This window comes from Grammomys surdaster, unplaced genomic scaffold, assembly GCF_004785775.1.
Source record: "Grammomys surdaster isolate TR1022 unplaced genomic scaffold, NIH_TR_1.0 219, whole genome shotgun sequence".
Taxonomy (NCBI): Eukaryota; Metazoa; Chordata; class Mammalia; order Rodentia; family Muridae; genus Grammomys; species Grammomys surdaster.
This window is the reverse complement of record NW_021604664.1, coordinates 1,624,949-1,640,133: the sequence shown is the minus strand read 5'-3', so window position 1 is coordinate 1,640,133 and position 15,185 is coordinate 1,624,949. Positions and strand designations below refer to the sequence as shown.

Genomic DNA, 15,185 nt, shown 5'->3' with positions numbered 1-15,185 from the left:
TTCCCCAGGCCTCCGGTGGACATGTACTTTCCCCAGGCCTCCAGTGGGTTACTTTATGCTGTAGTGATGACCTTTGATCTTGGAATTCAAAAGTAAAAAAAAGTATTGCAGAGAATCTCCTTATGTAAAGACTTTATCCTTGTGCTGTTTTGTTTAAAAGGGTCTGGAGTTCCTGAGAACCCCTATTTTTCTGGTTTAAACAATACTTCAAGCCCCCAGAGCCAACTGTTAAAGTGAGCTATATAGTATTCAGGGAAAATCTTTCTGTTTAATGCTTCAGTTGTTAGGAAAAGGTCCCAGAAAATGGATATACAGAGAAGCCACCTGGGAGTGAGTTTTCTGTATCCTGGAAGGCTAGTTGGGTCTACTCCATAGTGAGTGGTCCTGTTTTTTCAGTCTTCAGTCCTTCCTGGTGCATATGTGTTCCTTTCAGGCATATGATGAAGGGAAAGGGCTTCTCAGGGCAGAGCCTCCTGTATTTAAGGCCATGGAAACTATTAGTAGGCAGGTCTTAAGGCCTTGTTTCTGATGATTTCTGATTTTCCTGGTTTTCTTGAAAGTGTTTTAGCTTCCCCTTCAATTTGTCTCAAGTAAGGAATGCCTATTGTACTCTTGTGTTAGTGATGCCTATAGAAATGTGTGTAAAGAGAGAGAGTTTAGTGATGATTTTTGTGATAAATTTTATAGTCTGTCTTTCACCTCTAAACACATTTGAATGGCATTTCTTTTCCTTTTTTGTCCCCCTTTGACTTTTTTTTTTTTTTAGCTTGCTTGCCTTTTGTTTTAGCAGCTGCAGTATCTCGGAAGAAAAAACGAAGAATGGGAACCTATAGCTTAGTTCCCAAGAAAAAGACCAAAGTATTAAAGCAGAGGACAGTGATTGAGATGTTTAAAAGCATAACTCATTCCACTGTGGGCGCCAAGGTAAGAGGCATGCGGGGATTGTTTGCCACATATTCTTGGAAATGTGTTCCTGGTTCCAAAGTTCCTGGCCAAAAGAACATTTTGTTGAGGTCATTACATTAGTAATGACCTTAATCACCAAAAGGAACTAGAGTTCTTGAGCTCGTCTGCTGTAGCATAGCCTTGTGGAGGTGGCTTGTTGACCCCCAACACATACTCCAGGATCCTTCCTGCGGGCTTCTTCTGATGGTAGTTGCCGTTGTGCCCCAGTACTGGCAGACCTCTCCATCCCCTGTCATGAGTTGATAGTGAGTCAGGTTTTCATGTGCTGGGCAGCAACCCTGAGAACTGAAGGGCTGTGTTCCAGGGTGAGAAAGCCTTAGATGACAGCGCCCTGCATGTAAATGGCGAGAGCTTGGAGATGGACTCAGAAGATGAAGACTCTGATGAGCTGGAGGAGGATGAGGACCATGGAGCTGAGCAAGCTGCTGCATTTCCCATGGAGGACAGTAGGACTTCTAAAGACAGCATGTCTGAGACTGACCGTGCTGCAAAGGTAGGGCTCCACGTCCCCAGGTGGTGGCAGGAGTGAGTGAGTGAAACCCTGAAGTTCACTGTAGCTTCTAAGATTCTGGGTACTTTTACGTGCTGGTGATTTTTTTTCTTTTTATTTAACATTTATTAAAAAAAAAAAATAACGGGTAGTGGTGGCGCATGCCTTTAATCCCAGCACTTGGGAGGCAGAGGCAGGCGGATTTCTGAGTTCGAGGCCAGCCTGGTCTACAGAGTGAGTTCCAGGACAGCCAGGGCTACACAGAGAAACCCTGTCTCGAAAAAACCAAAAAACCCACAAACAAACAAATAACAACAACAAAATTAAGTAGCTGGGCATGAAGGTAGAAGCAGGCAGAGCCCTGAGTTCAAGGCCAGCCTGATCTGTATAGTGAGTTTCATATTATATAGAATATAATATGAAACTGCCAGAATTATATAGTAATACCCCATCTCCAAAACATGAAAAGAAGGAAAAAAATTAAATATCTGTCAGCCAACAAAAGAACCAAGAAACAAAAAGAAAATTTCTTTAGTGGAAAACAGAATAAGATGGCTAGTGTTAAATCTCCCTGAGTCAGTAGTGGTTCTGTTGTAAACTATCTTTGAAGACTAAAGATAGAAAAAGCACTGTTGTACATTCTGAGGCAGCATTCCCATAAAATCCCTAATAGCAGTTACATATAGGTGTGTGCTATAACGGTAATGGCCAGGAAAGATTGATTGATTCCTAGGAATTCTTAATTGCACTGACTAAATTAACAAAGAAAAGCCAAAGAGTATATGTACAAATAAACTGCCGGGGCCGCCCCCCCCCACTTTCTCTCTGTGTAGCCCTGGCTCTCTTAGAACTAACTCACTATGTAGACTAGGCTGGCCTCAAACTCAGAGATATACCTGTCTCTGTCTCCCCAGTGCTGGCATTAAAGACATGCACCCCCAGTGCTGGGCTTCCATTTGGTATTTTCAAAATAAGTCAGACATGATGTCATGTACCTACAGTATCAGATGCTTGGGGGATTGAGGCCGTAGGATTAATTGAGCCTAAGCCTTTGAAACTAGTCAGTATTGCATTCCAAGATCCCACAATATAATTAAATAGGCAAGAAATGCCTCCTAAGTGCTAGCACTAATATTGTGCTAAGTTTTGTACTTATCAGATGTTATCAGAGAGAAGTAAGATACTCGGGAGTAGATCCTACAGAGAGTCAGACTACAGTACACCAGAGACTGCAGTACTGACTTGGAATGAGTAGATCTGGGGCGAGTGGACACTATTCGTTCATTGAAAGTGTAGCTAGAAACGATAAATACAGTAGTAAAAACAAGGTGCCTTTGCTATTCTGATATAGAAAGGATTCCAAACCTTGTCTATAACTAGAAAAGAATCAATGTATTAGAGTATGTCCCATAGGGAAACAGGTTTAGGTAGGAATAGACTCAATGTAGGTAGAAGTGGTCAGGCAACATAGCAGGGATGGCTTTTGGGACTAGACTGTTCTTGGGTAAGTAGAGGTAGGTTTGGTTGTATATTATTTTATAGTTCTTTAGAAACCCCCCCCCCCCCGTGTGTGTGTGTGTGTGTGTGTGTGTACTTTACTACCTTTTATAGATATCTGGCATGTCTTACATGCATAGTAACCTCCAAGGTGCAGTTGATTCATTTGGGTCATCAGAGTGAGTCCATTTGGGATAGAGTATTGGAATGTTAGCAGAAACTCTGGTAACTTGTTGTCCGCTTGGAAATTCCCTGGCCAGGGCCATCCAGACAGCTTGTTTCTACCTTGGGGCAGACAGGTCCCTTCCATGTGTGTCTGCCAGTGTATTTTAATATTTGTTTTGGATCCATCTGCCTTCTACTACAAGATCTAATTGGTTTTTGTTTTTATTTGGCTTGATCAGATGGATGGAGATTCAGAGGAGGAACAGGAGTCTCCTGACACAGGGGAGGATGAAGACGGTGGAGATGAGTCTGATCTGGTAACCTCACATTTTTCTTATGTTTACATAATTCAGATCTGCAGCTGAGAGCACTGGTAGCACCTCTCGTGGGGGGTCACAGGGTCTGGCTTGAAGGAAGAGTAGTGAAGGAGGTTGTGTAGAGTTACAGCTCAGGGGCAGGTAGAGCACCTGTGTTGATGTGCTTGTTGAGCTCCTTCAGCAGGCCAGGCTCTGAGAGAAGGGAGAGGGTACTTCTGTAGTTTGGTTTTCATGCCAGCAGTATGTTGGGCTGCATTGCTGCTGAGAGAGTAACTGTTGGATTTGAGCTGCCTGTTTTATTTGGCAGGTGGAACCTGAGATTTCTAGGAGCTGAGGATGTTGGAAATAGGGAAATTGCTGGAATGGAGTCTCGAGTATCCCATATGTGAATATTGAGTAGAGAAGATAAGAAGCTTGTTAGCTTGAAAAAGAAGTACTATGTGTGGGATAAAGTATTGGACCAAGTCTCCCCTGGTGTCAGGCTTCTTTGGTGAAGGAGAGGAGGACATATACAAGATCTTTGGGTTTGTTGAGGAAACATTTCCTGGGGTTCCATAGCATGATCCAGGCAGTAGAAAACTTGGTGAAGTTTTTCACAAGTATTTCTGTGTGAAAACATAGAATAAAGTGAGGAGTTGGAGTTGCTTGTAGGGAGGAACCAGGACAACAGGAGCATGTGTTGTAGTTGTTCCTCATCACTGTTTTGCTAGGGCATAGATTCACACATCCAATCCAGGGCTTGAATGAGTGCACATACTCGTCCAAGTATATTGGGATGGCTTGACGTGCTGTGCCATGTGACTCTACCAATGTGTCAGCACAATGTTCCCAGTGTCTTATATGTCCTTGGGAAGGGTTGAGAGACCCATGTGCTTTCTTCATGTGACCTCTTTCTAGCATCTCTTAGCACTAGAATTGGTGCTGTAGGGCAGTTGTGATTTGTGGTAGATGTCCTTTCTAAACTTGCAACATAGTTACCGATATGCTGTCTCTTGTGTTGCTATAAATTGATTATCCCTCTTTCTTGTTCTGCATGTAGTGTGTGCCTGTGTGATTCTAGGGCACACTGAACATTGTTCCTTCTTGAGTGGGATGAGTGGGTATGTAGAGTGAAAAGTAAATTACATGCTGATCTTATTTACTTAGTCCTGAGGAGAAAGGTCCAATTTATTTTTTTTTTCCATTGTGCCAAACTAAATTAAAAAAAAAAAAGAAAAAGGACTGGGCTTACTAGGCTTACTGGCCTTACCGTGATGTTTAGGAACAGCATAGGTACCTTCAGAATGTAACCCAGAAACATGTGCAAAAGTAAAGTGGATCTTTTAAAGGAAGAATCAACTATTTGATTTTAGAGGCAAAAATCTTAGTTCTTTTGCTCTCAGGAGCTCCCCTTGCTTTGCCTCTGATATGCTTGCTTGCCCTTTGGTCCTCCAGAGTTCTGAATCCAGTATCAAGAAGAAATTTCTCAAGAGGAGAGGGAAGACTGACAGCCCCTGGATCAAACCTACTCGGAAAAGGAGGCGGAGAAGTAGAAAGAAGCCAAGCAGCATGCTTGGTGAGCACAGTGGAGCTGGGGTGTATCAGCAGGAAGCTGTCTGGGGCTGGTTTGTATGAAGCATTTCACTTGAAAAGAGGGTCTCCTGTAAAATGTTCTGAATGACTTCTTTAGAGACACGTAAGTGATCCTCAGGTAGTTTCATTTGTTACCGAACCTAGATGATTCTGGCTTCATTATTAAGTAGGAAGCCAACTTGGATAGTTTGTCCCCTGCACAGGAGTAGTACCTTTTTTCCTGGGTGGACATGTCCCATACCGTGTGGATGTAGGAACTCTGTGGTCCCTGGCTGCCTCTGTGGCCTGAGTGGTTTGTGCCTCATCCATAGGCCTTAGTAATAGTTTGTTAAGGTGAGTTCAGGAAGATGAGAAAGACAAAGAGTTAATGCCAAGTTCATTGTATAGCTTTGTTGAGTTGTTCCTGGCACACAGTGGAATGTTTACAAATCATAGAACTGTCTCCAGGATCAGGTGTGCATTGTACTCACCCACTAGAAGTCCTTGCCCTGCTGCCCTGGAGAACTTTCCCTTATCCCCTGTGACCACCTCCCCATTCCCAGGCAGCCCTTGATGCTCTGTGCTCCCGATAGGCTAGTACTTAGAGAATTCTGTGTGAATGGAATTGCTCAATATGAACACTTATTTTCCTGCTCTGGCTCCTTTGAGATAATCATTTGGTCACTTCCTGTTGTATACGTCCACAGCAATTTGCTTTGTTCCCTTCTGAGAAGTATGCCACCTGTGTGGGATGCTATTGCTTCTTAGTCATTTCTTGTGGGTGGGCCTTGGTCTCTGCTGGTTACTGCACAGGTGTTTTACATCTCTGGCTCACCTAGTTCAGTCATATGTAGTATGCTCAGGTCTTTGGGAAACTACTGAAATTTTTGGAACTATGGATCTCATTGTATTATCACCCACCACAATACCTGGGCTATGGATTTCCTTTGTCCTTGCCACTGCTTGATGGGGTTCATCTTTAAACCTTCTCTGCTTCCAGTGGATGTGCGTGGTCCTTAGTAGCTTCAGTGTGTTCTTTCCAGATTGGTGGTAAGATGGAGCATCATACCTTGTGTGTATTTTCTTTTCTGAAGTGTGTATTTGTGTCTTTCATCTCCTTCTCACTCAGTTGTAAGTTCTCTTTAAATGATGTAGGTAGAATTTTAATCAGATGAATATTTTACATGTTTTATACCTAGTCTGTGACTTGCTTTTCCATTTTTCCAACATTACTTTTAGGTAAGAACAGCTAGTAAAATTTTTCATTGAAGCCAAGTTTATGAATTGTTTTCTTTTATGGTACTTGCTTTTTCGCTCTAAGAAATCTTTGAGTAGACCAGGTGATCAGCATGAAGTCCACAGTTTCTTCTCATGCTTTCAGCGTTCACACAGGTCCTTAGTGTACTGAGTCAGCGTTTGCATGTGTCCTTTCAGTTCACACAGGTCCTTAGTGTACTGAGTCAGCGTTTGCATGTGTCAGGAGACATGTGTTGGCCCCTTCTGTGGGTATGCAGTCCATCAGTGGGTCAAAACTACTTTTTTTTGTTTTAATAAGATTTACTTATTTTTATTCCTGTGTATGAGTGTTTGCCTGTATATTTATATGCACACCATATACATGACTGGTTACCCTGGAGTCAGAAGAGAGTGTCAGATTCCCAGGAACTAGGGTCACAGGATGAGTGTGAGTTCAGAGAACAGAGGCAGCAGGTATTATTAACCACTAAACTGTCTCTTCAGCCCCAAATCAAATTCTTTTTTTTTTTTTTTTTAAAGATTTATTTATTATACATACAGCATTTTGCTTGCATTTATGCCTGCAGGGCAGGAGAGGGCACCAGATCTCATTATAGATGGTTGTGAGCCACCGTGTGGTTGCTGGGAACTGAACTCAGGACCTCTAAAGGAATAGTCAGTGCTCTTAACCTCTGAGCCATCTCTTCAGCCTCAAATTCTTACCTTACTTATTTCTTTGGAAGTTTTATCATCAGTGGTGTGTGGGTGGCACTTCTGGGTTTTCTAATTGTTCCATTTCTTCATTTGCTTATTATCTTCATGCTGCACAGACAGCTCTGCTTAGTTGTTTGTTTAGCTTCTTCAGACAGAACAAGTTTGTGAGCTAGTCCCTATGAGACAGCCATGTGACATTGGAAGGACTATAGAGACTTGTGGGGTTTGTCTATACAGGGCTTGTATGCCTTCCTCAGTACCTCATCTGCCCGTTCATTTATGCTGCCTTTTGTTCTCACCGTTGACTGCCCTTTGGGATCAGAAAATCCATGTGGTTTTACTGTTGGCTTTGACAGGTGTCCAACACTAAAGGGTACTTTGAGGGTAGAGATTCTGTCTTTGTCATTTTGACTTCCAAGTTTAAAATGCATACTTAGATACTGGAAATAATGAATTTTACTGTTTTATGTAAAATGTTTAAAAATTTAAGTCTATTTATGTTTTTGAAATTTCTTGTCTAAGATCTTGGTACAGAATACAGTTTGAGGGCTGGAGAGATGGCTCAGTAGTTAAGAGCACTGACTGCACTTCCAGAAGTCCTGAGTTCAAATCCCAACAAACACATGGTGGCTCACAAGCATCTGTAATGAGATCTGATGCCCTCTTCTGGTGTGTCTGAAGACAGCTACAGTGTATTCATATATAATAAATAAATAAATCTTTAAAAAAAAAAGAATACAGTTTGAATTAAAATATATTGGTACCATACCTCTGTATTAATGATTCATTTATTTCTGGTTATTTACATAATACTGCATCATGATATTTAGAAGATTTAGTGTTAGGTAGTATATAACATAAGCACACTTTTTAGGGTTCCACATGAGATGTTTTTATAGTTGGTAATGCTGTAGTTTGTACAGGTATCTCGGGCCCTCCCTTGTCCCCAAGGATGAGAGCCAATATAAGTCTTTGTACCGTGAGGCCTCTTTGGGTTCATCCATGGTGACATGTCTCGTTTCTCGTGCGCTTTAGTGAGTGGCACGAGTGATGAGTAGCTCCATGGTCAGGCTCTTTCATCATCTTAGTGTTTCATCATTTTCAGACTTGCAGATTAAATTTTTCTGTCCTACTTTAAGCTTTTAAACAATTTACAGAAGTTTATCACTTTTTTGAGATATAGTCTCACTATGCATCTATCCTTCAGAGACGGAGCAGCCACTACCTCCCCAGGTGCTGAGATTAAAGGCACATACTGCTGGGCTGCGTTCATTTATCACAGTTCTATTTATTTTCTTGATTATTTTACCAGTTTTTATTTAGCACATCTGGACATAAGTTGTATTAATTGGAACTGAAGAGATGGCTAAGCAGTTAAAAGCACTGGATGCTCTTTCCAAGGACCAGAGTTTAATTCCCAGTACCCATATGCTGTTCACAACTGTCCATAACTTCAGTCCTAGGGGAACTGCTACCCTCTTCTGACCTCAGAAGGCACCAGATGTACATGTGGGACATACATACACAAAGGGCAAACACTGATAAACATAAAATCATTAAATATGTCTAAAGCTTTTTAACTTGAAAAAAGTTTAATATGTGCATGCTTGGATTTTGGGGGTGGGGGTGGGGGAAATCTTACTCTGTAGCCCAGGCTAGCTCAGAATGCACTGTTTACCCCATGTTGGCCTTGTTCTTCCAAGTGCTGTTAGAAACGCAAGACACAATACTGGCTTCTTCAATTATTCTGGTTCTTTCTTTCTAATTCTCTTTCTTGTGAAACTGGGTGTACATGAGGAATTAATGTATGAAAATAGAAACTGGAGTGGTCTAGGTAGTGTTATTTAAATTCATCAGAGTTCTTTAGAATTAATTATTTTTCTGGGAACTGGCCTCTTAATTAGAATGTTAGTTGTTGTGTTTTATTTTTTGGGTTTTTAAAACAGAAGCATTTTTATTATGTGGGTGTTTGTCATATGTAGGTTAGAGGACCCCTTATGGAAGTAGATTCTCTTTATCGTGTGGGTTCTTTGGATTGAACTCAGGTTGTTGGACTTGGCTACAAGTACTATTACCTACGGAGCCATCTCTCCAGTCTTCAGGGAACGTTGTGGATATAGCTATTGGGCAGTTTCTCATGATATGTGTGTTCTGTGTGTAGGTTCCGAGGCTTGTAAGTCATCACCAGGAAGCATGGAGCAGGCAGCTCTGGGAGACAGCTCTGGGTATATGGAAGTTTCTCTGGATTCCCTGGATCTCCGTGTCAGAGGAATTCTGTCTTCCCAGACTGAAAATGAAGGTTGGTGTTGGAGTGTTACTACACCATCTTGCTTGTTTACTAGCCTATGTCGCTGTGTTATTCTGATGCCCCCTGGTGGATTATAATGGACAGTTTGACAAAGCACTCATTATTTAAAGGTGACTGAATAGACAGGAATGCAGATCATTTGCTAGGTAATTAACTGCTCATGTGGGAGACAAAAAGTGTGAGAGCCCTCTAAGAATGAAGCAGCAGAAGTTTTCTGCAGTATTTGGGGTGCTACTAATTGTGTTTCACAGTGTGTTCCCAGTTGTAAGCAAACACACTTTGTGTGTCGGATCCTTGACAAAAAGATATCACCCTTCTCTGGGTCTAATGGGTATATATTTTGTGCAGTGTGGCTGTGAGTGATGTCTGATTTTAGCTCTGGTTGGTTATAGCTTGTCTTCCAGCTTCTCTTGAGCTGACGTTGCTCTGATGTGTTTGCAGTGGAGTACAGCCTCCAGTCACAGGTGCAGTAGCATTTGCCATTGTGCCTGGACCATGGTGGCTTGCTCTCATTTTTTTCTGCCTGCTTCCCCTCCTTTAAGTCACTTAAAAACCTTCTAGCAATGAAAACTAACCAATTAATGATATTTTAAAATCTTTATGAAACAGAATGTTAAGGAGAAACTTAAGACTCCACAGTTGTTTACACTCTGTTCAGATTTTGAAATCATGGTTGTGTTTACTGTAGGGATTTAATGATAAAGAACAGACACTCAGCTTTTAAGATTTTAAACGTTTAGGAAACTGTGATTTCCTTTTGTAATTTAGTAATGTAGTAAACCACATCATTTGCCTCTCACATGAGTTTTGGTTTTGTTCAAAAAGTGATTGTTTTTTTGTTTTTTTTTTCTTCTCACAAGTAGAGCACAACAAACCTTTCCAAATTTCATAAAGTCTCGTTGTAGGTAACTTGTATCTCCTTTCTAAGTTAAACAGAACCATGTTTTAAGTGTTGTAAACTTTTAGATTTAGACGATTAGAAATTTAGTTGTAATCAGGAAATAATGTTTTATCAAATCAACTCCAGTACTGTTCATCAGAATCCTGCCTGCTGTAGGTACACTAAGAGGAGACTGTGATGAGATTTAGGGAACCCTTTTATGTAGAAACACGCTGTTCCATCTCCCATACGAGTGAAGGCCAAAGATAATAAATGCAACTGTAAACACTTAGTGGAAGTGCATTTAGCATGGTTGCATCTACGTTCCTGAGGCAGGCAGGCAGGCAGGCAGGCAGGCAGGCAGGCTTGCTTCTGTGGCATTTTGTAGATTGGCTTACCTGTGCTTAGTCAACACTGAGTCATCAATCAGTGATTGGTTTCTGTACAGCAAACATGCTTTTGACTTAGAGAATCCACACCTTGATGAAAAGCAGCATTGTCTACTTGCCTTCATTTTTAAAGTATGGAACTGGGATACCTGAAGGTAGGTAGTGGGGAGAGCAGGTATCTTTGAAATTTGTTGAGGCTGGTCAATGCATTCAAATGGTAAATCCAGTTTGAGTTCAAGAGGGTCTAGGCTTGAGCTGAGGACATAAGTGAATATTTGTCTTGAGGTTCTAAATCATTGTTTGCCTTGCCTTTTCCCACTGTGTTTGCTTGTAGGTATGTGAAGGTAATAGGCTGAGGACTTGAGTTGGGATAAAGATAGGAGATAAGGACACGGGCAGTGTGGGTGACCAGGGGATCCCAAGCTCAGATGAGAGTTTCTGCATGTTTACTTCTCTCAAGGTAGTGAGGTGTAGGAGAATGGAGGCAATCAGTGAGGTGGACTAATCCAATAGCCAACTTTATTCAGAGCCTCCGACAGTTGATACTCTGAGGGTTGAGAAGTGTCACATGAGTAAATGTACAGTCACAAGGGTAAGTCACACATGGCAGACAGGCCACTTGTAATGGGGAGCCTACATGTTCATAGAGGTATATAAACAAATAACAATAGTCATTTGTAATGAATAATCTGAAGTAGACTCACTCCTCTCTATTGCGGAGGGGCGCAAAAACACATTCCAAGAGCAGTTCTGTGTTTTTTAAAGAAAAAACAGAGGCTCTTACAGTGGTTTTCTTGGGGTTTTTCACAAGCACTCAGAAACCCCCTTATACAACTCCATTCTTAAGCCATGTTCCGACAGTGTGTACACATGAAGGTTGTGGCAGTTTCTTCTTAGTCTCAGTAGTTCTTCAGTTGTAGAGATTGAAGGACACCCACATCTATCTATGCAGATATGTGTTCTGACAGTGCTGCCAGGAGTGTATACTCTTTCCATGCTACCTCAGCCTCCTCAGACATAGGTGGTTGGTGTAGCAGTAGGATATTTGGTTGAGCACTTCTGTGTGTGTGTGTGCGTGTGCATGTGTGTGTGTGTGTGTGTGTGTCTTTGTCTTTTTACATCAGGTTACTGAGCAGGAACTCCTCACAAGCCCATTTCATACTTTTGGTGATTCTGGTTTGACTTTTACTTTAGGTTTTCTGATCTTTTGCTGTGTGTGTGAAGGCAGGCAGCTAGATTTGTTTGGAATCAGTTCCCCCTTTCCCCCAGAAGTTTCTTGTCTTTGAGACAGTGTTTTATTTAGCCTAGCTTGGCCTTGACTTCCCTGTGTTATCAGATTGGCCTGGGATTTCTGATGTTTCTGCCTCTTAACTCCTGAGTGCTAAAATTATAGGCATGTATGATGACACCCATTGTCATTAGTGCATGCTAGGTAAACATGCTGCCAATGGAGCTACACTTTCAGCCCTGCCTGTCACTTATTAGCCCTTTGTGGGGACTAGATTGGCTAGGACCCATAACACATTGAGAGGCCAGAGGTAAACGGTGAATGGCTTTCTGGGGTAGAGTTGGACCCTGGGTTCAGCATAGCATTGCTAGTTACCTACTGAGGCATTGCGTGTATATGGAGAGTTTGAACACTTTGTAGACCAGGCAGTTCAAACCAGAAGCAGTTCAGGGTTCAGTGTTGGGGGTTAGCAGGGAGAAGGGAGATGTTCATGGAAGACTTGTGTTGAGCAAACTGGAAGCTGGGCAGAAAAATAATTTGGTTACAGTTATTTGTTCTGTTCCGTTGATGAGTCCCTTGATAAATCACATAGCTGGTTCTGAGTGTTTGAAGTTAACCATTTCATGTTTCTATAATCCAGGTATTCAGAAGAAATAGCTCAAAATTAGTTTTCATGAAATGAGCTAGCTAGCTTGAGGTGCTCAGTGTTCTTTGGGTGTGCTCTTAATGAGAGTTATTGTCTTAAATTAAATTAAATTAATTACTTAATGCTTGAGACAGGGTCCAGATATGCAACACATAGATGAATTGGAACTTGATAAGTAGTTCAAGTTGGTCTAGAACTCAAAAGAGATCTTCCTGTGTCTGTCTCTAAAGTGTTGGGATTAAAGGCCTGCACTATCTTGTTGGGTTCTAGTCTGTTTTTAGGTGTGAATATTAGTTAATTATTTTTAGAGCTGTAGTACTATTTCAAGCTTAGTTCATCTTTTATCTCTGCTGTTTAACAAGAAAGAGGACATGGTCTGCTCCAATGTCTTTTGGAAGTAGCAATCTTAGAAGCTACTAGTCAGTTCCCAGAATCCTCCTTTGTAGGAAGGAGTGAGCTTAGCTTTGCAGTACATAAGGTTTCCTTCAATCTTACGGCTTTTGTTTCTCACTGTGGTATTAGGCACTATGGTATTATGAACATTTTTGGTTGTCTGTCTGTCTGTCTGTCTGTCATCTATCATGTGTAGGCATGTGGGCCATGGCATGTATGTGGGCCATGGCATGCATGTGTGGAGGCTAATAGACAACTTTTAGTTCTTGCTTCTTTTCTTCTACCATGTGTGTCCTGGGGATTGAACTTGGGTGTTTAGATTTGACCACAAGCACCCTTACTCGCCAAGCCATCTCACTGGTCCCACTTTCCTTTGTTTTCCTTCTTCAGCCTATTATCTGGATTCTTTGGCTGGTGAATAATATTCTAGGTAACGATTAAACCATTACTAAAGCCTTCTACATGGAGTTTCTTTTTATGGGTGTAATTTAACCATACGAGGGAAACTAATGTCCCAATATGTAGTGAAATCTTTTCTTACTTGAAAACTGGATTTAGGAATTGCTGATGAACGTGCAGCCTGACCTGTGACATGAACATGTAGATATAAATGAATGAGGAGTTCTGGAGGATTTGGTAGCTGATATGTTTGTGGGTGAGACACAGTCTACTGCCTCACTTCCCATATAGGAAGTTACAAAAGAGTATGGGACACTTGCCACTGAGCAGTGCTGATGTGTAATTTCAGTGTATATAAGATCATGGTAAAGACTGTAATTAATTATTTTCTGGACAACCCTTTGTAGGTCAGGGTTGCTTGAGCTGATGTGTCTGTGTGACTTAGGGCTGGCCAATGGTCCGGATGTGCTGGAGACGGATGGCCTCCAGGAAGTGCCTCTCTGCAGTTGCCGCATGGAAACCCCCAAGAGCCGCGAGATCAGCACCCTGGCCAACAACCAGTGCATGGCCACTGAGAGCGTGGATCACGAAGTAAGCATGTTCATTTTTCTTTAAAATGCCAACAAGAACTGTCATACTTCAGAATCACAGGTTTTCTGCTGAATTTCAGTCAGTGTTGTCAGATAACTGAGAACCTACACAATATTGCTTTAACCAACCAACCAACCAACCAACCAACCAACCAACCAAGGAAGATGAGGCTGGAGAGATGGCTCAGTGGTAAACAGCACTTGCTGCTCTTACAGAGGACCCAAGTTCAGTTCCCAGCATCCACATCAAGTGGTTCACAACCTCCTGTGGCTCCAGCCTCAAGGGATCCATTTGCCCTTTTCTGGTTTATCTGGCCATATCATTTTTATATAATATTACACTCCTTTGTCATACACACAAATAAAAATAAAATCCTTTTAAAAAAGGAAGATAGTGTACAAACTGTGGTCGCATGAAAGTAGCATGTTTCAAGATCATGCTTTTACCAAAGGTTTTACCATTGTGTTCTGTTTACTGAGAAGTGAATAAATGGAGACATTTGTCGTAGTGTGTACCTGCCTGGGAGAGGCTCTGCCTAGGATGCCCTAGTATCTTTGAGCTACGGTTACTTCACTTCTCTCGTTGTGTCTGACATAGACCTGGGAGGATTGATGGCCCCTTCACCCTTATTCCTTCTCGATTGGAAGAGGACAAACAGGCAGTGTGCAGAGACTGCTTTTTCAAAGAATTTCTCTGTTTTTGGCAAGATTTTTTTTTTCCTGATTCAGCTTATGTTACTTGAATGCTAGTGAACAAGGCAGGAGCAGGTTGAGAGGCTTGGTGGGCAGCAAGCTTGTTGCTAGTAAAGTGGGAGAGGTGCTGCTTGCTGTGGCATGGCCTTTGGAGTACTCTGTTTGCTTTTTGGGGGAAGGCCTGGGCCAGGACCTGGTGCTTTGGTTCTGTCTGCTCCCTTTTGAGTCCTATGACTGTCACTCCAGTAAGGTTTCTGGACCATTTGATGGTTGGAATCTTTCTCACTAAATAAATCATTGTGTTGTAACTGCTCGTTTTCAGGGTGAATGAGATGTGACAGTAGTAGCAGCAGCACAATGTGTTTGCAGCTGCAGGATGTAGCTGTGGGATTCTGTGGTTGGCCCCTGCAGTTTCTTGTGCTTCACAGATGAAGGCAGAGAGGCTAGGTCACTTGTCCAGGAAAAGGTAGGAATAGAGATGGATCCAGAGTTCAGTCCTGATCTGCCCACATTTCCAGACTTGGGCAGTTAATGGGAGGGCCTAGTGTGTCTCTTATTGGTGCACTAGGTCAGCTGGTTGTGGGCTGCTGCTACTAGACTTGCCCAGCCATTATTCCCAGTACCTGTTAATATAGCCTACGTTTGCTTCAGTGGAATTGGTGTTGTAAGTGTTGCTTTTTTTCAAAGCTTTAATTTTACTATGCTGTGGTCCAGGAACCACAT

The 15,185-nt window shown here is 42.0% G+C and overlaps 1 protein-coding gene across 6 annotated transcripts in view; it reads left to right on the top strand.

Annotated features, from left to right (window-relative positions):
* The window catches only part of Ehmt1 (euchromatic histone lysine methyltransferase 1), a 134,817-nt gene that overhangs the window by 64,040 nt on the left and 55,592 nt on the right, over positions 1-15,185 (top strand). For 4 of the 6 annotated variants that reach the window (XM_028772798.1, XM_028772802.1, XM_028772797.1 and 1 more), the window contains exons 5-10: positions 767-924; positions 1,271-1,459; positions 3,358-3,435; positions 4,870-4,990; positions 9,098-9,235; positions 13,625-13,770. In XM_028772798.1, coding sequence (XP_028628631.1) covers positions 767-924; positions 1,271-1,459; positions 3,358-3,435; positions 4,870-4,990; positions 9,098-9,235; positions 13,625-13,770 — 830 coding nt within the window. The remainder of the gene's footprint in view (positions 1-766; positions 925-1,270; positions 1,460-3,357; positions 3,436-4,869; positions 4,991-9,097; positions 9,236-13,624; positions 13,771-15,185) is intronic. The other 2 variants (XM_028772803.1, XM_028772800.1) reach the window with 1 other exon arrangement.